We start from the raw sequence: 25,501 nt of genomic DNA, 5'->3' as shown, positions 1-25,501 counted from the left end.
CGCTTACTATGTGCAGAGCACTGTACTAAGCGCTTGGGAAGTACAAATTGGCAACATATAGAGACAGTCCCTACCCAACAGTGGGCTCACAGTCTAAAAGGGGGAGACAGAGAACAAAACCAAACATACTAACAAAATAAAATAAATACATTTGCACCCCTTTTTCACCCCACCTGAGCCCCATGGCATGCCTCTGTAATTTATTCATTTACAATAATGTCTGTCTCTCCCCTTTAGACTATAAGCTCATTATGGCTAGGGAACATGCCTACCAACTCCATGACACTCTAGTCTCCCAAGCACTCAATACAGTGCCCTGCACATAGTACACAGTAAGCCCTCGAGAAAAATGATTGATTTTGGCACTGCAGCAATTCACCTCCAGAACTCAAGTCCTTGACCGCTGTGTCCACCCTACCATCGAAAGATGCACTCCCTCAGGGCCACTGCTGCTGAGAATATGAATAATAATAACCGTGGTATTTATTATTTATTAAGTGCTCACTTTGTGCCAGGCACTGTGCTAAGCACTGGGATGGATACAAGCAAATCGGGTTAGATACAGTCCCTATCCCATGTTACGATTTCACAGTTTCAATCCCCATGAAGTAACTGAAGCACAGAGAAGTTGTGACTTGTGTAAGGTAATAATAATAACAGTAATTATGGTAGTTCTTAAAGCACTTACTATATGCCAAGCACTGTTCTAAGCGCCGGACAGATACAAGGTAATCCGGTTGGAAACTGTCCCTGTCCTACATGGGGCTCACAGTCTTATCCCCATTTAACTGAGGCCCAGAGAAGGGAAGTGCCTTGGCCAAGGTCACACAGCAGACCCGTGGCAGAGGCGGGATTAGAACCCAAGTCCTCTGCCTCCCAAGCCTGTGCTCTTTCCACTAGGCCATACTGCTAAGGTCACAAAGAAAACACGCAGTGGAACCAGGATTAGAACCCATGACCTTCGGATTCCCAGGCCTATGCTCCGTCCACTATGTCACGCTTCTCCTGACCCCGGCCGTCACATGATCTAATTTGCCATCTATGTTGTTAGAGGGCACCAGGGAGAGAGCATAAGCCTAAACTTGGCCTTCCTCTAGAAGCGGTGGACTTTTCTCCTGTAGTGGACAATGTCTGTCCATTCCACTTGCTCCCAGTGCTCTCCACCAATGGGAAGAGCCCTGCTGCCCCTCTCTCTGGGATTGTGGGATTCCCTGGGAATCCACTCCCAAGGTGCCCACAAGCACACACAAACCCTGGACCATAAGGAAGACCGTACTGCCCTTGCCCCTCAGACTAACTCTCCTCCTCAGCCTGAGAGGGCCTGAAAGTTGTTTGGGGTGCAGCCTCCGTTTCTGGGGACCCCTGCCATCTGACAGGAGGCCTCAGGTGAGACCCGAAACACGTATGCCGCCGGCTTCGTCTTCCCCAGTTGGATCGTACAGGGAGGATCAAAAGTCAAAAATACAATTTTATTGAAATAAAGCAAAACCACTCAACTTGAGCCATTATCACTCCGTGATCACTCCATTTTAAGACTCCGTGAACAACAGATGCGTTGATTAGCTGATTTTTGGGGGGTTACGATTCTTCAGCCCGTCTGTGAACAACTCTGTGAACAACAGATGTGTTGATTAGCAGATTTTTTTTTGGTTACGGTTCTTCAGCCCGTCCGCGCCCGGACATGACGCGCTCTCCCACGGGAACCGGGTTCGGCGGTCGGCTCACTGTGGAGCACAGCGATGCTGAAGGAGCCTCCGTCCACGCCCTAATCGTCTGGAAGCCGACTTTCCTCTGGAATACAGAATTCAACGGGCAAGAGCGTCAGTGTGGCAACAGTGGAAAACTCCACACGACTTTCGGCATGTCACAGGCTCTGCGGACGATCCCGGACCATCCCTTTCCATAAGAGGGGCGAGTAATTCACTCAACAAGGAAATTCTCCCATTCATTTGTCACACTTAAAAAACGGGTCCTGGGGAAATGAAACAAAGGTGCACTTTGCACCTTCACTTGTGGAAACAATGAGGTCAGCACCGTTGGAAAAGATGGAATACTAGCTGTTCATACCCACACTAAGGGGAGAGGAAAGTAGCCTTCACGACCTATTCTAGGGGGAACTATTAGAATTTTAACTTAGCACCCTTATCTCCTCTAAAGCCAACCTATTCACTGTACCTCAAACACATCTATCTCACCACTGACCCAAGCGCACGTCCTGCGCCTGGCCTGGAATCTCTCCCCTTTCATATCTGACAGACAATGACTCTCCCCACCTTCAAAGTCTTACTGAAGGCACACCTCATCCAGGAGGCCTTCCCTGACTGAGCCCTCATTTCCTTGGCTCTCACTCCCTTCTGCGTTGCCCTGTTTTTACTCCCTTTATTCGCCACCCTCTCAGCCCTCGGCACTTCTGTACTTATCTCAATATCTATCTCTCCCTATAGACTGTAAGCTCATTGTGTCTGTTATATTGTTACATTGTACTCTCCCAAATGCTTAGTACAGTACTCTGCAGATAGTAAGCGTTCAATAAATTCAAATGATTGACTGATTGATAGTAAAGCAGCAATTTACCAAGTGCCGACTGTGTGCAGTGCATGGTACTAACCACTTGATATGTGCCAAGCAGAGTCCAATATTCCCTCCCAACAGGACATCTATGCTTTAATGAGAGAGACATATGAAAAAATATTTGCAAATACAATAATCAAAAATCAAAATAATTGTATATGCAGTTGAATAATCAATCCATCAGTCATATTTATTGAGCGCTGAGTGCAGAGCACCATACTAAGCACTTGGGTGAGTATTACACTAGCAGTATTCTCTAGCAGTATTACATGCTGCTAGAGAAGCAGCGTGGCTCAGTGGAAAGAGCATGGGCTTTGGAGTCAGTGGTCGTGGGTTCAAATCCCGGCTCTGCCACTTGTCAGATGTGTGACCTTGGGCAAGTCACTTAACTTCTCTGGGCCTCAGTTACCTCATCTGTAAAATGGGGGTTGACTGTGAGCCCCCCATGGGACAACCTGATCACCTTGTATCCCCCCAGCGCTTAGAACAGTGCTTTGCACATAGTAAGCGCTTAATAAATGCCATCATTATCAATATAGAGCATGGGCCTGAGAGTCAGAAGGTCACGGGTTCTAATCCTGGCTCCGCCACTTGTCTGTTGTGTGACCTTGGGCAAGTCACTTCACTTGTCTGGGCCTCAGTTACCTTCTCTGTAAAATGGGGATTGAGACTGAGCCCCATGGGGGACAACCTGACTACCATGCATCTAGCCCAGTGCTTAGAAGAGTGCCTGGCACATAGTAAGTGCTCAATACTATTATTATTATTAATACACAACAGTTAACAGACACATTCTCTGCCCACAGTAAGCTTACAGTCTAGAGGGGGAGACAGCCATTAATATGAAGAAATCAGTTAGAGATATGTGCCGGGGTAGGCCACGACCCCGCTGAGCAGTTCACCAACCACTGGTGGAGTCACCTGTTCAACCGGACGGCGGCCAAGATCGTGGTGGAGATGGGCCGGGATGGCGTGCAGATGAAGACCAAAGAGGACACCTCCTCCAGCGTTCCCGCAAGGCCCCTCCTCTGCTGTACGGCCACTTTGTCAAGGTGAGGCGGGAGGGTAGCAGTGGGTGCCGTCGGGCCACCTCCCCCCGCTCGCCCCCAATTCCCCTTAACTGCCCCACTTCTTGCCCTCTCTCCCGGACTGTGCCCTCCTTTCCTCTTTCCCACCCCCGTTATTCACCAGCCCCGCAGCCCTTAAGGAAGCAGTGTGGTCTAGTGGGTAGAGGACGTGGGCTCTAATTCTAATCCCGCCTCTGCCACATGTCTGCTGCGTGACCTTGGGCGAGTTGCTTCAGTTCTGGGCCTCAGTTGCCTCAACTGTAAAAATGGGGATTAAGACTGGGAACCCCACGTGGGACAGGGACTGCGTCCGACTCGCCTACCCTTTATCTACTTCAGTGCTTAGAACAGTGCTTGGCACATAGTAAGTGTATATTAAGTAAGTCACATGTATATATGTTTGTACGTATTTATTACTCTATTTTATTTGTACATATTTATTCTATTTATTTTATTTTGTTAATATGTTTTGTTTTGCTCTCTGTCTCCCCCTTCTAGACTGTGAGCCCACTGTTGGGTAGGGACCGTCTCTATATGTTGCCACCTTGTACTTCCCAAGCGCTTAGTACAGTGCTCTGCACACAGGAAGCGCTCAATAAATATGATTGAATGAATATGTACATAAGTGCTGTGGGGTGGGAGAGGGTGTGAATACAGGGAGCTAGTCGGGGCGAAGCAGAAGGGAGTGGGAAAAGAGGAAATGAGGGCTTAGGGAAGACCTCTTGGAGGAGATGTGCCTTCAATAAGGATTTGAAGGTGGGGAGGGTGATCATCTGTCAGATATGAAGAGGCGGGGGCATTCCAGGTCAGAGGCAGGATGTGGGCAAGAGGCAGTCAGGGGTACAGATGAGAGGAATAAACATACCTACGTTAGGGCTGAGGCTGGCTATCAACAGATTAGTCCCTAAGTGCTACAAATGGCCAAAGGATCTATACTCCTTGGGATCAATTAATCAATCAATTGTATTCACTGAGCACTTACTGTACACAGAGCACTGTACTGGAAAGAGTACAGTATACAAGAGTTGGTAAAAATGTTCCCTGCCCACAGGATCTTACAGTCTAGAAGGGGACAGATGTAAAAATAAATTAAAGATATTTACCTAAGGGCTGTGGGGCAGAGGGTGGGGTGGATAAAGGGTACAAATCCAAATACAAGGGCAATGCGGACGGGAGAGGGGGTAGGGGAAATGAGGCCTCTTGGAGGAGATGTGATTTTAATAAGGCTATAATGGTAGGAAGAGTGATGGTCTGTCAGATTAGAAGGTGGGGAAAGTTACTGTCCAGAGGCAGGACTTGGGTGAGGGGTTGGTGGTGATGAGATCACGGAACAGTGGGTAGGTCTGGCATGAGAGGAGTGAAGTAGGTGGGGTGGATTGTAGCAGGAAATCGGAAAGGGGAGGGCAAGGTAATTGAGTGTTTTAAAGGCGATGGTAAGGAGCTTCTGTTTGATGGCAGGAGGATGGGCAACCCCTGAAGGTTCTGGAGGAGAGGAGAGATTTGGACTGAAGCATTTTTTTAGAAAAATGACCCGGGTGGCAGAGTGAATTATGGCCTGGAGTGTGGAGAGACCAGAGACAGAGAGGTCAGCAAGGAAGCAGAGCGGCTGAGGCAGTAATCAAGATGGGATAGAATAAGTTCTTGGATCGGAGTGTTTGAGAAGCAGTGTGGCCTAGTCGAAAGAGTAAGTCGAAAGTCAGAGGACCTGGGGTCTAATCCCAGCTCTCCAATTTTTCTCCTGCGTCTTCTGCTTGGGCAAGTCAGTTAATTTCTCTGTGACTCAGTTCCCTTATCTGCAACATGGGGATTCAATGTCTGTTCTCCCATGAGGGATCTGATTATCTTGTATCCACCCCAGTGCTTAGTATAGTGCTTGGCACACAGAATGTGCTTAACAAATACCACCCTTACTATTATTATGAACAGCAGCAGTTTGGATGGAGAAGAAAGTGCGGATTTTTAGTGATGTTGTGGAGATAGAACCAACAGGATTTGGTGACAGATTGAATGTGTGTGTTCATTCATTCATTCATTCAATCATATTTATTGAGCGCTTACTGTGTGCAGAGCACTGTACTAAGCGCTTAGGAAGTACAAGTTGGCAACATAAGTTGTGTTGAATGAGAGTGATGAGAGAGCTACATGTGGGCTTGTAAGAGGAATTCTGGGAATTAAATATCAAATGTTTGTTGGAGGAAGTGGGATTTCAGGATGGTTTTGGTCTGTATGATTTTCTTCCTCAGCTGTACACACTTCCCTATCCACTCTCTTCCACCAATCCTCCCAAGCAAACCTTTCAGCTACTTCTGCCTGCTTGAGAATCTCCCTTCTCCTAAACATTGTACAGGCTTTTACTCTCGTCCAGAAGGAACCCCCAGTGACAAACCTCTGTTAAGGACAGAAAACAAGTCCACTAATTCTGTTGTATTGTACTCTTACAGCGCTTAGAACAGTGCTCATAGTAAGTGCTCAATAAATGCCACTGATTAATTGATTGGTTGATTGGGAGGGAATTCCTGGATGGAGTGTTAGCATGAGGGAAGGAAGAGAGGTGGGAGAGAAAAGAGAGAGGTATTTTTGGTTGGCAGTCTGACTTGGAAGGAAGGAAGAGAGTGGTCAGCAGGTAAAAAGGGGAGATGGGTAAGGTGGGTGACTTGTTTTACTAGTAGTTTTTGTCTGATACATGGGACACTGGAAGCCAATGGAGGCGAGGAGAGATATGGGTGGCACAATGCATCGAGAAGATGATTCGTGCAGTAGAGTGCAGTCGGAATTGGAGTGGGGAGAGTCTGGAGGCCAGACTCTCTAGCCACACTACAAGGAGAATTCAATCAATCAATTGGAGTGGTAATAATAACAGTAATAATAATTGTGGTATTTGTTAAGTGCTTACTATGTGCCAGGCACTGTACTAAGCACTGGAGTGGATACCAACAAATCGGGTTGGACACAGTCTCCGTCCCGCATGGGGCTCACAATTTTAATCCACATTTTACAGATGAGGTAACTGAGGCACAGAGAAGTGGCTTGCCCAAGGACAAACAGCAGTGGCGGAGCTGGGATTAGAACCCATGACCTCTGACTCTCAGGCCCATGCTCTATCCACTGTGCCATCGTAGCTGTGTGAGTGGTGAGGAAGGGGCAGAGCTACTGAATTTGAAAGTAGACAATGTCAGAATTGAAAGACAAACAAAAGTCATGAGTGAAACCAAGGAGCTTCTTGGACAGGGGCGCTGAGGGGGTTATCGACCGTGATCAAAAGGTTAGGAAGAGGATTTAGGTTTATGGGAAAGCTGAGTAGCTCTGTTTTACACATTTTGTGTTTGAGGTGCTGGTGGGACATCTGAGTGAAGGCAAGAGGAAATGTGGGATCGTAAGTTAAATGAGAGGTCAAGGGGGAGGGAGATTTAGGAATCGACTGCAAAGAGACGGTAGCTGAAACCACGTGATCGGCTGAGTTCCCCACGAGAGTGAGTCAAGAGTGGAAAGAGTAAGGTACCCAGAACAGAGACCTGTGGTATGTGGCAGGAAAACAATAAAAGGCAGAAGAGGAGCCAGTAAGCAGACCTGAAAAGCAGCAGTAAGAGAGGTAGGAGGATAATCTGGTGAGGCAGGGTCAGTAAAATGGAAACTTGGCAGTATTTTGAGGAGGTCGTGGTTCACAGTGGAGGAGTCAGTTGAGAGGAAACTGAGGAAAATTTTTTAGTCCTTTGGATTTGGATATAAGGAGGTCGTTAACGACCTTGGAAAGCACAATCCCTCTAGGGCAAAGGGATCCAAAGCCTGAGTAGAGTGAATGGGTCAACAAGAGAGTCGGTGGAGAGGATATTAAGCAATGGACGTATAAGGCCCATTCCAGGAGTTTGGTTGGAATGGGAGGACGGAGATGCGTGTTAGCTGGAGGGGGGTATAGGATCCAGAAAGGGCTTTTTTTAGATGGGGGAATAATGGTATTTGTTAAGCGCTTACTATGTGCAAAGCACAGTTCTAAGCACTGGGGAGATACAAGGTGATCAGGTTGTCCCACGTGGGGCTCACAGCCTTAATCCCCATTTTACAGATGAGAGAACGGAGGCACTGAGAAGTTAAGTGACTTGCCCAAAGTCACACAGCTGACAATTGGCGGAGCCGGGATTTGAACCCATGACCTCTGACTCCAAAGCCCATGCTCTTTCCACTGAGCCACGCTGCTTCTCTAAGACTTGGGCATGTTTGAGGGCAGAATGAAAGGAGCCACTGGAGAGTGAGATGCTGAAAATGGCAGTGAGGGAGGGAAAGAGAGTATGAACAAGGGCTCTTAGGAGGTGCGAGGGGGTAGGGAAGCAGTGTATCTGGAGTCAGAGTATCTGGGAGTCAGAGTACCCAGCCACTTGCCTGCTGTGTGATCTAGGGCAAATCACTTAACTTCTTGGTGTTTCAGTTTCCTCATCTATAATAAGGGGAATCAATACCTCTTCTCCCTACAACTTAGACTGTGAGCCCCATGTGGGGCAGGGGCTCTGTCCACCCTGATCATCTTGTATCTGCCCCGGGACTTAGTACAATACTTGGCACATAATATGCATTTAACAAATATTATTGTTAGGGTCAGAGGTGCAAGTAGAGGAGGTGGAGTTAGAGAGAGAGCAGGGGGGAGACCTCCTAGTGAGAAACAGCTGGGAAGCAGGAAAAAGACAATGAAGTGGTTGAAGAATGCTGAAGTGGTGGAGTGGTGAGACTCTAGGAATTTCACTCCTAGTGATTCCAGTTTCACCCACAAAGTAGTCGGTGAGGTCATCAGGAGACGGTGAAGGGGCTGTGGTCTTTAGGAAGGAGTTGAAAATTTGGAAAAGTTAATGGGGTTTGTGGGCATAGAAGCTCTTGAGGGAGGGAGAGTCGTTTGCCAAGCAGAAGTCAGAGCGGAGTTAGATCAAGATAGAGTGACTTGGTAATAAAAAAAAGTAGGCCCAGAGCCTGGGTTTCTGCCAGCTACATGGAACCTCCCGGCCTCATAAATAGACTGTAGTGGTGATTCAGAGAGAGAGGTTGGTGGTGGGAAAGTGAAGTAGCGGCTGGGGGAAGGAGAGAGGTAGTTAGATTGAGATTGGAGTTGACAGCTGGGGATGGCAGGAGCCCAGGAGGGTAGGTACAGCCAGGAACAGGCCAATGGGCCTATTGAAGGGAGATTGTGGTAGGGGACGAGGAATGAATTTGAGGGTCATGGGGTGTAGGTGCGGGGGGGGAAGGTTAGAAGACTGTGGTCCAAAGGTGACAAGTCAGAGTTGATGAGGTTAGAGAAGAAGCATTGTTTTGTGATTATTAAATTCTCTTCACTTTCCTTCTCTCTTCTTTCCACCTTCTCTCCATCTGCCTTTCTCTTCCTACTCCCCTCTGTCTTATATCCCTGGTGATGTTTCATGTCACATGGGGGAGCCATAAATTGTAGTGGCTGTTTGAACACAAACTGCTCCAAGGTTTCATTTTGTTTAGATTTTTGGCAAAAAAAGGTTACACAAGTTGGCAGATCTGTTGATCAGAGCCCCCAGCACCCCATGGAAATGAATTCCTTCTTTTTGTTACAATCGTTAATGATGATCATATGAAAATGTACTCTGTTGACACATTCCAAACTTTCAACATTCCAACCTCTAGAACCTTTCTCACTTGTCAAACATACTGACCATTGACCATTTCCTGCCTTCTTGCTACACAGTATCTCCCAGATCCACCCCTCCCTCTCAACCCAAACAACTATCACTCTGGAACAAACCACTTCTGCTACAGACTCACAAGTACACTGTTATATCAGCCTCTTCTTCCTGTCTCCAGCCTCTCCCCTCTCCTATTTCAATTACATAATGCTGCATGAATCATATTCCTGAAGTGTCGCTCAGCGCATATCTCCCTCTGTGCCTTAAAACCCTCCACCGGCTTTGTGTCCGTGGGAGCCAAGCAAAACTTCCTCAAAACTGGCTCTAACATGCCCCATCTTACATATCTGTTTCTTCAGCCATGTCTCTCTAACTGGTATTCTTGGTTCCTTCCAAGCTGACTTTCTAATTGTACCTTGCTCTCATGGTTCCCTGGGAATGGAACTCATTCCCTTCCCAAATCCAACAGCCCTTCCCGCATTCAAACCCCTCCTGGAATCCCACTTTCTCCTGATTAATTCACCTGATTAATTTCTCCTCATTAATTCACAGTATTCCAAGTCGTGTATATCTACTGGCCATCTTTAACACTTAAACTATTTATAACCACCTTTAGCACTTACTTATGTAAGTACTCAATGGTTTATTTTTATCATGTGAATATTCTAATGCTTATCACTCCCATAACAGTGGAAGACAGGGGTTATTACTTGTTGGAAGATAATGTGCAAATTCATTGTATTTTACTTCCCAAGTAGTAGTAGCTTCAGGAATGGTATTCATTAAGTGCTTAATACAGTACAGTGCAGAGAACTGTACTAAGCGCTGGGAGAGAGTACACAGGTCAGAATTAGATATGGTCCCGTCCCTCGGGGGGCTCATAATCTGAGAGCATAAGTGGGGAAAAGGCACTGGAGACAGAAACATCAGGAACGATGAAACATGAAAATACAACACAGACAAACAGACAAAATAAAAACAAAAATCAGCAAGGTTCTGTGTCTAGAGGAGTAGAATTTCATGCTTTTGGGGGGTTCAGAATTCAGGGCATACCCACAAGCCCTCAGAATTCTCAGGGTCTGGTGGAGGTCTCATGCTGTGGATGTGCACAAGAGCCGCTTTTATCTCCATCCTGGAGCATGCTTGGAACAGGGAGTACAATGCATTGCATCTAGTGGATGTTTCAGAAACAATACAGCAAATTATCCATCATCGTCATCATCAATCGTATTTATTGAGCGCTTACCGTGTGCAGAGCACTGTACTAAGCGCTTGGGAAGTACAAGTTGGCAACATATAGAGACAGTCCCTACCCAACAGTGGGCTCACAGTCTAAAAGTCTAAATTTAAGTACACTCCTGCTGGCTCGGGTCCCTAAGACTTCCTCTCTATATCGCCATGGGTTGCAAACAATCAAAGTTTCGGATGCTCCCAAAAACAGGCCAGTGCACTGACATCACAACATACAAAGGCCATCATTTGCAAAAGCTTTTCGGATATCTTACAGTCTTGGAGAAATGGGGAGCTGCTGAATCATTATGGATACAGTTGCCAAAGCCTGGAAATAGAAAACTCCAGAGAGTATTGTGCTGGTCTGGGGAAGACGATTTCAGATTCGGTGGACAATGGTTCTAGTAAGCGGGCCGAAGTGGGTTTCTTGGTTGCCGGCTTGGCAGGGACTCCAAGGGAATGGAGTTACCAAAAAAAAAAAATGCTCTCTTCTACCCCCAGGGAATCTCCAGCAATCGGGATCCTGTCCTCCCTAGCCTGCTTTTGTAGGCCAGCTGAGAGTCATGAGTTTTCAGGGAAGAGCCTGAAGAGAAATAATATATAGAATATATGGACAGTCCTTTGCAAACTCTTTTACTAGTAGAAAGAGCAAGGGCCTCCAAATAGGAGGACCTGGTTTCTAATTAATCAATCAACCAGTGCTATTTCTTGAGTGCTTATTGTGTGCAGAGCACTGTACTACGCACTTAGGAGAGTATAATAAAATAGTGCTAGTTGGCATGTTCCCTGGATACTAGGAGCTTACTGTCTAGGTGGGAGGACAGACTTTAAAATAAATTTCAGGGGGGTATGAACAGAAGTTTTGGGAGCCTGGCAGAGGGTCATAAGGAGTACAGAGACAAATGCATAGGCGATGCAGAAGGGAAGTCAGGGCTTATGCAGGGAAGGAGGAGGAGATGTGATTTTAGGAGGGCTTTGAAGGTGGGGAGAGTTGTCCTACATGAAGGGGGTGGGAGTTCCAGGCAGGAAGGAGGACGTGGACAAAGAACTTGGCAGCAAGATAGACAAGGCTGAGGTATATTTGGTGTTAGAGGAGCAAAGTGTGTGGGCTGGGTGGTAGTTGGAGCTCAGCAAGTAGGCGGAGAACTGACTGAAAGTCTTAAAGCTAATGGGAAGTAGTTTCTGTTTGAAAAGGAGGTGGTTGGGCAACCACTAGAGACCTCTGTCTAAGGAGTGGAGAGATGTGGACTGAATGGCTTTTTTAAAAAACATGATCCGGGCAGCAGAGCAAAGTATGGGGTGGAGAGGGGAGAGACAGGCAGGGAGGTCACTGAGGAGTCTGATGGAGCAGTGGGGCAGGAAATGATAAGAGCTTGGATCAGAATGGTAGCAATTTGGAGGGAGAGAAAGGACGGATTCTAGAGATGGTGTGGAGGTAGAGTCGACAGGATTTGGTGGCAAATTGAATATGTAGGTTGAATGAGACAAATGAATCATGGCTAATGCCAAGGTTATGGTTTTAATAAAAATAATAATAACAATAATGGCATTTGTTAAGTGCTTACAATGTGCAAAGCACTGTTCTAAGCGCAGGGGGGATACAAGGTGACCACGTTGTCCCACGTGGGGCTCACAGTCTTAATCCCCATTTTACAGATGAGGTAACTGAGGCTCAGAGAAGTTAAGTGACTTGCCCAAGGTCACACAGCAGACATGTGGCGGAGCCGGGATCAGAACCCATGACCTCTGACTCTCAAGCCCATTTGTGACACAGGGAGTGATGGCGGGGTCTATAGTTGTGGCAAAGTCGGGGAAAGGCAGGGTTTGGGCGGGAAGATGAGGCATTATGTTCTGGACATGTTGAGTCTGGATGTCAACAGGACATCTTAGAAAAAATTCAACATAGATGCTCACGCTTGGAATAAGTCAGTCTTGGGAGAGGGGTCATCTTATCACCAAAACACAGGTGTGAAACTTCTCTAGCTCCTGAGCATGAAACCCTCTTGAAGGTGAGGGAAATATCAGGGGAAACGTGTGCCTTATTATTGGAACCTGGTTTCTGAAGCCACGGCTTCTGGCTGACTTGATGACACTGCACATTCTTCCTCCAAATGGGAAACAGGAAACGTTCCAGGCCCCGTTCTCAGGGTAACAATGGAAAGCTTCCCCTGACTGCTCTCTCAAGACTAGATTGGTCCACCAAAGAGCAAGAAAATTATAGGGCTGGTCTTGGGTGGGTGGAATTGGATGGAAGCCTTGGAATAAGTCTCGGTGTTTTAGAATGCCCAACCCCATGGCAGTCTTGGGGAAGAGTCAGGTGATGAGACTGACGAAGAATTTGAGCCGGGCTTGGCATTGGAACGGTGGTGCATTCATTAAGTGACTCTTCTATAGTCAAGAAAACTGGGCATATTGTGAATTGGGCAGTACCACACTCACTGTCAAGTAATAAGAGACCCATAGGCAGGAAACATGACTACCAACTCTGTTGTACTCTCCCAAGGGTGCATTACAGTGCTCTGCAAACAGAAAGTGAACAATAAATTCGACTGATGATGACTAGCCCTCTCCATCCCATTTCCACACAACCAAACAAAGTCATGGAAAGATGAGAAAGTCTTCCCCAGGAATAATAATGATGGTTTTTGTTAGGCACTTACTATGTGCAAAACACTGTTCTAAGTGCTGGGGGGGGTCATCAGGTTGCCCCACGTGTCTTAATCCCCATTTTACAGATGAGGAAACTGAGGCACAGAGAATCTAAGTGGCTTGAACAAAGTCACACAGCCGACAAGTGGCAGAGCCGGGATTAGAACGCATGACCTCTGATTCCCAAGCCCGGGCTCTTTTCACTAACCCATGCTGCTTCTCTAAGGAAGCAATCTATAGCCTTGGTTCACCTGTAGCTGTGAACATATTCTCTTCCAAACAAAATCATCTCTGCTCCTTCCCACGGCCAGACAGCTACCAAGGCTCCTGAACCTCCTTTTATCAGTCAGTCAGTAGTCAATCTTATTTACTGAGCGCTTATTGTATGCAGAGCACTGTGCTAAGCTCTTGGGAGACTACAATATAACAGTAAACTGATGCATTCCCTGCCCACAGCGAGATTACAGTCAAGACAGGTTAGTTTAGCATTTGGCACGAGGTCCAGATTACTGCCCTGTATTGATGCCTGCACCTTGCCTGCTCCCATGATTACACAGGAAGGGACAATTTTGGAAGAGAAAAATCCAAGAGGTTGGGTGCCCTAGCAGATGACCCAACTCAACTGAGGCTGCAGTTCCTAAAGACCCAAACAACCAGGCTCCAGCAGAACAGAGTGGGAGGGGAAGTTGGAGAGAGCCCGCAACGTTATATCCAGTCCATAGAACTCAATAAATACGATTGATGATGATGATAATAAGAAGTTCCGCCCAGGATGGCTCATAATCACAATGCTCTTGGCGAAGGCTCCTTCTCTTACCTGGAATGGGGTTCTGTGGACTGGGGTGCTTGGAGTTGGTAAATACAGCTTGGGGGTCCTGTTCCAGAAGTTTCTCCTCTAGGTCTGACTCTGGGATGGTCGCACAGCTACCTGTTGGGGAAAACACCCACAAGCCCTTGAGCAAAGAGGAGAAAAGCCAACCCGCTGACCAGCAGCCAAAGCCCAGGTGTAAGAACAACATCGGCAATTCATGAAGTGAGGAATTTCTTCAGGGAAGATATGGATAAACACGTTGGAACACCAACATCAGCTTCCATGGACCCTGAGTTAGTTATTGCAATTTAGTCTAATTTAATCTTTTTGAGGCAACAGTGGCTTAATAAATGATGGCATTTGTTAAGCGCTTACTATGTGCCAAGCACTGCTCTAAGCGCTCGAAGGGATACAAGGCTTAGGGGAAAGAGCATGGCCCTGGAAGTCAGGAGATCTGGATTCACTCATTCAATTGTACCGATTGGGCACTTACTGTGTGCAGAGCACTGTACTAAGCACCTGAGAGAATGCAGTACAACAATAAACAGACACATTCCCTGCCCACAACAAGCTAGGGTTCTAGTCCTAAATCTGCCACTTGCCTGTTGTGTGACCTTGGACAAGCAATTTAACTTTCCTTTGCCTCAGTTTCCTCATCTGTTTACCCTCCCTCTTAGACTGGGAGTCCTGGATATGACAGGGACTGAGTCTGATATGATAATTTGATATCAACCCCAGTGCTTGGCATTCAGAAGGGTTTAATAATGATTAAATGTCACTGTTATTATTATTATAATTATCATCATCCTATCAGATATAAAAATGGGCCTCAGTTAGCATTCTATGGTCATCAGATACTTAGATCCTGGGGGCAGGAGAAGATGGGAATGAGTGGAACAAATCTATGAAGGGCAAAAGTCCGAAAAGCTTTGGGTTTGCTTGAGCAGGTATCTGATACAGTCTTTATCTATCACTGCTTCTACAAACATGGAAGGGACATCCTACGGGAACATTAAAAAAGCTTCTCAACAAATGAACCATTAAGAAAATGCCACAGGATCTCAAAGACGCCACCATCATCACCATCTTTAAGAAAAAAAGGTGCAAGATAAGATGGTGGCATTTATTAAGTCACCTAATTTATATTGTCATCAAGATCCTTGCCGGGACACATAGGGATTTGTTGGAGTACATACAAGGTAATCAGGTTGGACAGAGTCCCTAGCCCACATGGGGCTCACAGTCTTCATCCCCATTTTACAGATGTGGTAACTGAGACCCAGAGGGGCATATTAGTGCAATCATTTATCCTACCCCACCCATCAGCATCCTTGCTTACCTCCCTGCCTCCTGTCTCTCTCCACGCCAGCCTATACTCCATTCTGCTGCCCGGATCATTTTCCTTCAAAAACATTCAGACCATATCTCCCCACTCCTCAAGAACCTCCAGTGGTTGCCTTTCCACTCCGCATCAAACAAAAACTCCTCACCATTGGCTTATATGGTAATTTATTTATTTATGTATATTAACGTCTGTCTCCCTCTCTAGCCTGTGGGCTCACTGTGGGCAGGGAATGTGTCTGTTTGTTGTTATATTGTACTCTCCCAAATGCTTTGCACACAGATGCACTTAATAAATACGATCGATTGAATGAATGAATGAATGAAAGTGAAGTGACTTGCTCAAGGTCACACGGCAGACAAGTGGCGGAGATGGGATTAGAACGCAGATCCTTCTGATTCCCTGGCCTGAGCGCTACCCACTACGCTCTGCTGCTTCCCCGGAAGGCTACTGATCTGGGGCTGACTGGTCTAGTTCCAGGAATGACTAGCAGTCCTGGAATCACAATGTGACTTGAGGCCAGAAAATGGCACAGCTCAATCACTCAATGGTATTTATTGAGCGATTACTTTGTGCAGAACTCTGTACAGCAAACATGATCTCTGCAGCGGGGCAGGCACAGAAAAACTACAGACAGAAGGACCAAGACCGCTACACTATTTTCATAGGATTGAGAAAAATCGGAGACAAAAGCGAAAAGGGCATCAGGTGCTATAAACTTCAAACATGACAACTCAAGAGACAGGCAGTTTGTTTCAACCCATCAATTATTTTTATCGAACACTTACTGGGTGCAGAGCACTGTACTAAGCACTTGGGAGAATAGTCTTTTAGACTATTCTTTTAGACTGTGAACCCACTGTTGGGTAGGGACTGTCTCTATTTGTTGCCAACTTGTACTTCCCAAGCGCTTAGTACAGTGCTCTGCACACAGTAAGCGCTCAATAAATACGATTGACTGATTGATTGATTGAGAATACAAAATAACAGAGTTGGTAGATTCATTCCCTGCCCTCAATGAGCTCACAGTCTAGAAGGGGAGACAGACATTAATATGAATAAATAGATTACGGATAAATTATGGATATGTATATAAGTGGGCTGAAGGGGAGGTGAATAAAGGGGGCAAATTCAAGTGCAAGGGCAAATCCAAGTGCAAAATATGACCGGTTCTGTGGGTTTTACAATGGTTCTTTCAGGCACACTCATACTCAGAGATGAATACTATCATCACTGATGTTTTAATAATAATAACAATAATAATAGTGATGGCATTTGTTAAGCGCTTACTTCATTCATTCATTCAATCGTGTTTATTGAGTGCTTACTGTGTGCAGAGCACTGTACTAAGCGCTTGGGAAGTACAAGTTGGCAACATACAGAGACAGTCCCTACCCAACAACGGGCTCTCAGTCTAGAAGGGGGAGACAGACAATAAAACAAAACATGTGGACAGGTGTCAAGTCGTCAGAACAAATAGAATTAAAGCTAATTAATTTGGCTATGTGCCAAACACTGTTCTAAGCACTGTGGGGTTGGGGGGAGGGGATATAAGGTAATCAGGTTGTCCCACAAGGAGCTCACAGTCTTATTCCTCATTTTACAGATCAGGTTACTGAGGCACAGAGAAGTTGTGACTTGCCCAAGAAGGACAACTATAGATTTCTATAATCTGATTTGGCCCCTGGACTCCAACACTTCCTATTCCAGAGAAGAGAAGCGAGAAGCAGCGTGGTCCAGAGAAGCAGCATGGCTCAGTGGAAAGAGCCCGGGCTCTGGAGTCAGAGGTCGTGGGTTCTAATCCCGGCTCTGCCACTTGTCAGCTGTGTGACTTTGGGCAAGTCACTTCACTTCTCTGTGCCTCAGTTACCTCATCTGGAAAATGGGGATTAAGTCTGTGAGCCCCCACGTGGGACAACTTGATTACCTTGTATCTACCCCAGCGCTTAGAACAGTGCTCTGCACATAGTAAGTGCTTAATAAATGCCATTATTATTATTATTATTATTGTTATTATTATTATTATTATTATTAGAGCATGCGCCAGGCAGTCAGGGGACCTACGTTCTAATCCCAGCTCTGCCACTTGTCGGCTGTGTGACCGTGGGTAAGTCACTTAACTTCTCTGTGCCTCAGTTCCCTCATCTGTGAAATGGAGATTAGACAGTGAGCCCGTCGTGAGACACGGACTGTGTCCAACCTGATTACAGTGTCTCTAACCCACATCTTAGTACAGTACTTGGCACATAGAAAGTGTTTAAGAAATACCATAAAAACTATTATTATTAGTGGTAATAATAATAATAAGCAGCTCAGTATACACCAGCATAGCATTGCTTTGAGGTGTGGAACGCTGTGCATAATTGTTTGGTTTGAGTTGTAAAACACTTTTATAAGAAATGTAAAACTGCGTGAGAATTTTCTGAACACATCTTGCAGTCTTGGTTTGACAAATTTGCTGCCATTTCCTGCACTGACTGGTCATTTAGAAACATCTTCTATGCTCTGTGTTTTTTTCCCAAGTCATTCCTCATACTGATGAAGTGTGAGGGTTTTTTTTGTATTCTGAGTCTCCCAGTCTGGCCCGCTGAAAGTCATCTTGCCTCCCAGTTTGGGGGTGAGAAGAGGACATTGGTAGCTCTACTTTTAATCCCACACTCTTCAACTGGGGAGACATGGTCTAGACACTGTGTTTTCTACAGCTCCCCTTGGCAGTGCCCAATTCAGCGTTGCCCCACTTGTCAGGGAACAAAAAGAGAAGCAGAATGGTTTAGTAGATGGAGCATGGGCCCGGGAGTAGAAGGACCTGGGTTCTTATAATGACCACACAGTATGCTGTGTGACCCCGGGAAAGTCGCTTCTCATCTCTGGGCCTCAGTTATCTCATGAGGATTGAGACCGTGAGCTCCATGTGGGACACGGACATGTCCAACCTGATTAACTTGTATCTACGCCAGTGCTTAGAACGGTGCTTGGCATATAGTAAGCAGTTAACAAGAACCAAAATACTAATAGTCATTGTTATTGTTATCATTATTATCAATTCCCCACACCAAATCCCACCACATAAATGGTGAGACAAACATTCAGAGATAATAATAATAATAATAATAATAATAATAATAATAATAATAATAATAATAATGATGATGATGGCATTTGTTAAGCACTTACTATGTGCAAAGCACTGTTCTAACTGCTGGGGAGGTCACAAGGTAATCAGGTTGTCCCACGGGGGCTCACAGTTTTAATCCCCATTTTACAGATGAGGTAACTGAGGCACAGAGAAGTTGTGACTTGCCCAAAGTCACACAGCTGACAGTTGGCAGAGCTGGGATTTGAACCCATGACTCCAAAGCCCGGGCTCTTTTCCACTGAGTCATGCACTAAGGCAAGATGGAAGTTCTGAAAGTGGCAGTTGGTGGGGGAAGGGGGAACAGGCTGCCAAGATGAGCGATTTAATTAGGGAAGGCCTACTAAAAGAGATATAATAATAATAATAATGATAGCATTTATTAAGCACTTACTATGTGCAAAGCACTGTTCTAAGCACTGGAAACACAGTTGTTAAGCACTTACTCTGTGTGAAGCACTGTTCTAAGTGCTGGGGTAGACACATGGTGATCAGGTTGTCCCACGTGGAGCTCCCAGTCTCCATCCCCATTTTCCAGATGAGGGAACTGAGGCCCAGCGAGGTGAAGAGATAATAATAATAATAACAATAATAATAATAATGGTATTTGTTAAGCGCTTACTATGTGCAAAGCACTGTTCTAAGTGCTGGGGAGGTCACAAGGTAATCAGGTTGTCCCACGGGGGCTCACAGTTTTAATCCCCATTTTACAGATGAGGTAACTGAGGTACAGAGAAGTTAAGTGACTTGCCCAAAGTCACACAGCTGACAGTTGGTGGAGCCGGGATTTGAACACATGACCTCTGACTCCAAAGCCTGTGCTCTTTCCACTGAGCCACGCTGCTTCTCTTAAGAGATGATTTGAGCACCAAAGAAATGGAAATTGTGTTCCCTCTAATTCAACTTAACTATTTTGATTGTTTTCCTTTAGATGAAAGCGAGTCGCTCATCTTCAGATCTGGAAACACATGATAAATCATTCGGGATCTGTGCCAATAATAATATTTGAGCTTGATACCATCAAATAAACAAGGCGTAATGAATTGAGGATCACAAATGACATGTCTCATAGTATCACTCATTAGCTCCTATCAGATTACTACAAATAACTTAACTTTTTAACATTGACTCTGAAACTTGAGCCTTCGTATTAAGAAAGCAGGGCGGCTGATGCCACAGAGTTTTATCACAACGAGGACTATTTTCTGGATGACGGAAACACAGTCAAGGCTGAAAGAGGTTCACATGCCCTCAAGGAACTCTCAGTTGCTGGCTGACCAAGTAAGTTGCCCATCCTCTAGATGTTGACGATGGTATTTATTAAGCGCTTACTACGTGCCAGGCATTGTTCTAAGCACTGGGGTAGATACAAGGTAATCAGGTTGTCCCATGTGGGGCCCACAATCTTGATCCCCATTTTACAGATGAGGTAACTGAGGCATGGAGAAGTTAAGTGACTTGCCTAAGGTCACACAGCAGACAAGGGGCAGAGCCGGGATTAGAACCCGGCTTCTGACTCTCAGACCCCACATTCGGCCCCCTCTGCCACGCTGCTTCACTAGACTGTAAGTTCACCGTGGTCAGGGAATACGTCCACCTATTCTGTTGTACTGTAATTTCCCAAGCACTTGGTACAGAGATCTGCACACGGTAAGTGCTCAATAATAAGTGCCCGGAGAAGCAGCGTGGCTCAGTGGAAAGAGCCCGGGCTTTGGAGTCAGAGGCCATGGGTTCAAATCCCGGCTCCACCACTTGTCAGCTGTGTGACTTTGGGCAGGTCACTTCACTTCTCTGGGCCTCAGTGACCTCATCTGTAAAATGGGGATGAAGACTGTGAGCCCCCCGTGGGACAACCTGATCACCTTGTAACCTCCCTAGCGCTTAGAACAGTGCTTTCAACATAGTAAGTGCTTAATAAATGCTATCATTATTATTATTAATCAATACCAGGGATTGAACAAGTCTTTCCTTGTTGGGATTAAGGTCTTATGCATACCCAGGACCCAGATTAAGTGTCACTTATTTATCTGTTTATTCTTCCATATTTTTAGACTGTGAGCCCACTGTTGGGTAGGGACTGTCTCTATATGTTGCCAATTTGTACTTCCCAAGCGCTTAGTACAGTGCTCTGCACACAGTAAGCGCTCAATAAATACAATTGATGATGATGATGATGATGATTTGTGCTATCAATGACCTCAGTGGGGGCCACAGAGGGAGCCATAAAATTTGTACTAATAATAATTGTGGTATTTGTTAAGTGCTTACTATGTGCTGGGCACTGCACTAAGTGCTGGGGTGGATGCAAGCAAAATCGGGTTGGACACTGTCCCTGTCCCATGTTGGGGTCACAGTCTCAGCCCCATTTTTCAGATGAAGGAACTGAGGCCCAGAGAAGTAAAGTGACTTGCCCAAGGTCGCACAGCAGAAAAGTGCCAGAGCCGGTGGATGGACCACTCTTCAGATCCTAAAGCAGGCTCAAGGCTGTCAGCCAAAATTGGAGGGGAAGGGCAGGTTTGTTGGGAATGGTGATTTTCCAGGAGACTATTCAAGTAGGTATGTTGATGCTTCGGAGTTAATCGGAGGAGCGGGTCTCTGGGGTCCGAGCTCACCTCCTGATGTTGACTCACAGCGGGGACAGGGAGGGGTCACTGTGAAGCCTGCTGCGCCCTTCTCCTCAACCCTCCACCCCAACCATCCTGCCACAACCTCTACTTCCAGCCTGGGCCACGGGATAGCAGGATCCCATCTGCACACCCAACCCTAGATAGAGCCCGAGGATCGGGCAGAGCTGCCTAGCTATCAAAGCTACATTCAACACAGAGCATCGGCCAATTTCCGTTTGACAACGGGTAGGGTTTAAAACTTTCCGCAGATTTGGTTTTCCTCCGATGGGCGATTTTGCAATCGGTTGCGAAAACGGCACCTTTCCATGAGCTCTGGTGACCCTGAAAGTGGACCGGCCCAGCTGGGAGTCCCAGCTCTCGGGGAAACCAAGGGCAGAAATCCTTCCAGAGAGGAACGCCACTGACCCGACTCGAGATCAAAAGAAGCCTCAGAAGAAACGTGACTCAAATGTCCATCAAAAAATAGAAAGCCAGGAAACCCTACAATGTGCAATTATGACCCTTCCCTTTAAACCATGATTTTTTTTGAAGGAGAAAGTGATTTGGGAGTTAGGAGTCTAATTTTCTTTGCAGTATTTCAGATCCCCGAGATGTGTGCAGACCAGGGCTTTGAATGGGGTGCGGCAGCCCCTAAAGAATTCTTGTCCTCTGAGACTAGCTAAAAATGCTGTCCCTCATTAGCCATGTTCCCCTCTCCCGCGCCCAGCTCCTTTCCCATTCTGAGGATTATTGACTGAAACGATCAATTTTTTCCTCAGCTCTGTTCTAACGCAGCTTCCAATTTCCCACCCTTTCTAAATACAACCAGCACCAACACCTCAGAACAGTCAGTCAGTCATCTATTCCATCTTATTTATTGAGCACCTTCTGTGTGCAGAGCACTGAATTAAGCACTTGGGAGAGTAGAATACATTCTCTGTCCACAGTGAGCAATCCCACCATCGAGGGGTCTGAGCAATGGTCCATTCAGTCCAGATTCTACCTCCCACAGTGGTCCCAGGATGCATGGAGGTAAAGTGCGATGGTCATAACTTTCCCAAACACCCAGCCTCAGAGTCACGCACAGATCACTGAACACCCCTGACTTGTCCCTCTCGATTCCTAACTTTCCTTCTGGTGACCCCTAATAATAATAATAATAATAGCGGCATTTGTTAAGGTCACTGTACTAAGCACTAGGGTGGAGACAAGCAAATCGGGTTGGACACAGTCCTTATCCTACATGGGGCTCACAATCTTAATCCCCACTTTACAGAGCAGGTAACTGAGGTCCAGAGAAGTGAATGGACTTGCCCAAGGCCACACAGCAGACAAGAGGAGGAGCAGAGATTAGAATCCATGACCTTCTGACACCCAGGCCTGTGCTCTATCCATGAGGCCACACAATGAATCGGTCCTGTAATGGGAGCTGTCCTGCAAAATGGCCACTTGCATTCATTTCTCTTGGAAATCCAGGGTCCAAAGCCACTCGGCAAACATTTTCCAAATTTCCTTCGAGCAAGGAATGGAGGAGACTGCTAATACAAGGTGGTTATCCTGAAGATCCAGATCCAACATTTCTTGAAGTTGAAACATTTTGAAAACGAACATCGTACGCAATTCTTCCCACAGTTCAAGGAGTCACACACAAGGCAAACCTGGAGAACGCATCTGTTTATCTGTGCTTCTCTTTTCCTCCGTTCCTTTTTAACCTGTCCACTCAGAGATGAGGTTGGCCCACTAGAACCCACTCAACAGAAATAACTTTCAAATGAAGCTCTAAGACTTCTTCTCTCATGTTCAAACATGCGGGTTGGCTTCATTCTCTTAAAAACATTTCCAAGGCAAGGGCCTCCATCTCCCTGACCGCATTTAAACACACCACGGTGGCCTACTGACGGATATCTGAGTAACTATGCCACAATGCACCGGCCCCCATTTTAGCAGGCCCCAGAATAGATGAATACTTTACCGGTGGTATTTCAATATAATGCCCTGTGGGATGCCTGCAGCTTATTAACATACTTTGATCTCCCCTCAACCAGTGTCAACACTTGCAATAGGTTCATGACCGCACATGTACCTATGTTTGAAAATGTTTTCATTTTACACTTCTTGGGGGAGGCCAACGGTGTTACCTTGTGAATGAAATGGAGTCTAATGCTTTTTAAAAGCTCTTGTATGCGACTGAACACGGCTTAAAACCCGATAAACACTGGCACCCTCTTTCCCTTGGGCCGTTAGGAGTCCAGTCAAGTACCTGGAACTCAGAAACCCGAATAAGATTGATTTTTTTTCCCTCCCCCCAGGGAACACACCACGCACCCACATCTCTTTTTCGTGAGCGTGTCCTCTGGGACCTTAGTCCTCTAGAGACGGAGGAAGAAACTGTAGTAGCACAACCCTTCGCATACATTGATAATTACTTAAGTAAACCGTATCAAGCAGAAAAGTGACCTATTTACAAAAGGCAAGAAGAGCGCGTAAATCCTGCAGATTGGAGTAGGTCCAGGTAGAAAATTTCTCCAGATGTCAGGCTGTAAACAGGACTTCATAAAGCAAATTCCCCCATCAAGGGCTAGCAGGAGCGGTGTCTAGAATATGTTGTTACAGCATAACCCCCCTCTCTGGGCAGCTGAATTCTTGTCCGACACCAAAGATCTTTTATCAGTCATGATAAATCTGAACATGAAGCACACAAACTGTGATCGGCAAAATCACTGCTGATAGCGGGGTTGGGGAGGGGCGGGGGAGCTACCTAAAATTACAGCCAACTCATTGTGAACTGTGTTCATGAAGGAAATGAGAACTCTCTTGTTTATTTGCATTCCATCTGTTTTGGTACACACTGCATTTTTAACCTGGAGAACTTGGAAAGACACCTAAAACTCCCAGAAGCAATATAAACAATAATCCTTTTTTTTTAAATAAGGTCCCAGCTATATTGCTAAAGGCGCCAATCACCATGTTTCTACATGTGTTAAAATGGCCATTAAACTCCCAAACAGGAAAACAAGAGTACTCTGGAGCCATTTGGCGTAAACAGGGAAGGGAAGACATCAGTTTGTGAGGTGTTGGAGAAGACCCCAGGAAGGGTGGGTCTGCGGCTGTGTTTTGGTAAGGTCTCTTCCCCACTAAATCGTTCTCCCGAGGTGAAGGCCGAATTTCCCAGGACCCGATGATCTACATCCCTCTGTCTTTTCATTTCCATTTTGCTACCGGCCCCCAAGGAAAGGGAATGGAGAAACGGAGTTCTGAGCCACTGTGATTTCCAAATGTTTTCCCAGCCTTCCTCCCACTCCAGAGACTGGTGCTTTTGCGAAAAGAATTCAGACAAAGTAATAAAGCATTAGAGCTACAGTTGGGGTAGGAAGCCGGCCAATAACTCTGCAAAAAAGAGACAGTAAAAGCTTAGCTTTATTTCACACGGACATCAAATAATCAGAGCTGATCTCCAGAGCCGCATCATTGCATCAGTCGGAGGCTCTGTCTACAAGCTAATTAGAAACCCAGGGGATTTGGGTGTTCATGTATGATTGCATAGCTCTAGCAAACAGGAGACAAATGGCTCACACCCTCCACATCCCTGATGCATTGTGGAATTGTGGGGTCAACTCTGAAATAATGAGCCCAGTGAACTGGTGATCACCCCTGACCCAGACGGGCTCATTTCGTCGGACAAGTGGTTGCCTCAGAGTTGGGGAGGGAGGTCCCCCCTGATCCAGTCAGGTGGGAGGGGGTTGCCAACCTGCATCCTGATTATCCTGACCCCCAGCTGGAAGCAAAGAAGGAGATACTGGATGAAAGACATCTGAATGAGTGGAAGAAGAGATGGTCAAGGAGCATAGCTACGGGACACAGAGCTAGGAGACAGGAAGGGATGTATATAAGAAAGCAAAAAGCATACGTTCTTGGTCAGGTTGCCATCACCACTATGGAATAATAATAATAACCGTAGTATTTGTCGAGTGCTTACACTATGTCAAGAACTGTACCTCACTCTGGGGAAAATCCAAGATAATGAGGTCCCTCATGGGGCTCAGAGTGTAAGTAGAAGAGAGAACAGGTACTGAATCCCCATTCTGCAGATGAGGGAATTGAGGAAAAGAAATAAGTGACTTGTCCAGGGTCACACAGCAGGTAGTCACTGGTATTTACTGAGCATTTACTAGGTGAAAAGCACTTCAAAGAGTACAGTGATGCAGCATGGCATAGTGGATAGAGCACGGGACTGGGAGTCAGAAGGTCATGGGTTCTAATCCCGGCTCTGCCACTTGTGTGCTGTATGGCCCTGGGCAAGTCACTTCACTTCTCCATGCCTCGGTTACCTCAGCTGTAAAATGGGGATGGAGACTGTGAGCCCCATGTGGGACTGGGACTGGGTCCAACCCGATTTACCTCTATCCACCCCAGTGCTTAGTACAGTGCCCGGCACATAGTAAGTGCATAACAAATACCACAC

The 25,501-nt window shown here is 46.2% G+C and overlaps 1 protein-coding gene across 2 annotated transcripts in view; it reads right to left on the bottom strand.

Annotated features, from left to right (window-relative positions):
• Positions 1 to 1,455: 1,455 nt before the first annotated feature.
• The window catches only part of BBS9 (Bardet-Biedl syndrome 9), a 478,097-nt gene continuing 454,051 nt past the window's right edge, over positions 1,456 to 25,501 (bottom strand). For both annotated transcript variants that reach the window (XM_038771136.1, XM_038771144.1), the window contains exons 22-23: positions 13,965 to 14,075; positions 1,456 to 1,791 (exon numbers count right to left, since the gene is read on the bottom strand). In XM_038771136.1, the coding sequence (XP_038627064.1) occupies positions 1,766 to 1,791; positions 13,965 to 14,075 (137 nt within the window). In that variant the 3' untranslated portion in view covers positions 1,456 to 1,765. The remainder of the gene's footprint in view (positions 1,792 to 13,964; positions 14,076 to 25,501) is intronic.

The sequence above is a fragment of the Tachyglossus aculeatus genome, chromosome 2 (genome assembly GCF_015852505.1).
Source record: "Tachyglossus aculeatus isolate mTacAcu1 chromosome 2, mTacAcu1.pri, whole genome shotgun sequence".
NCBI classification, from domain to species: domain Eukaryota; kingdom Metazoa; phylum Chordata; class Mammalia; order Monotremata; family Tachyglossidae; genus Tachyglossus; species Tachyglossus aculeatus.
This window is presented reverse-complemented; position numbering and strand designations above follow the sequence as displayed.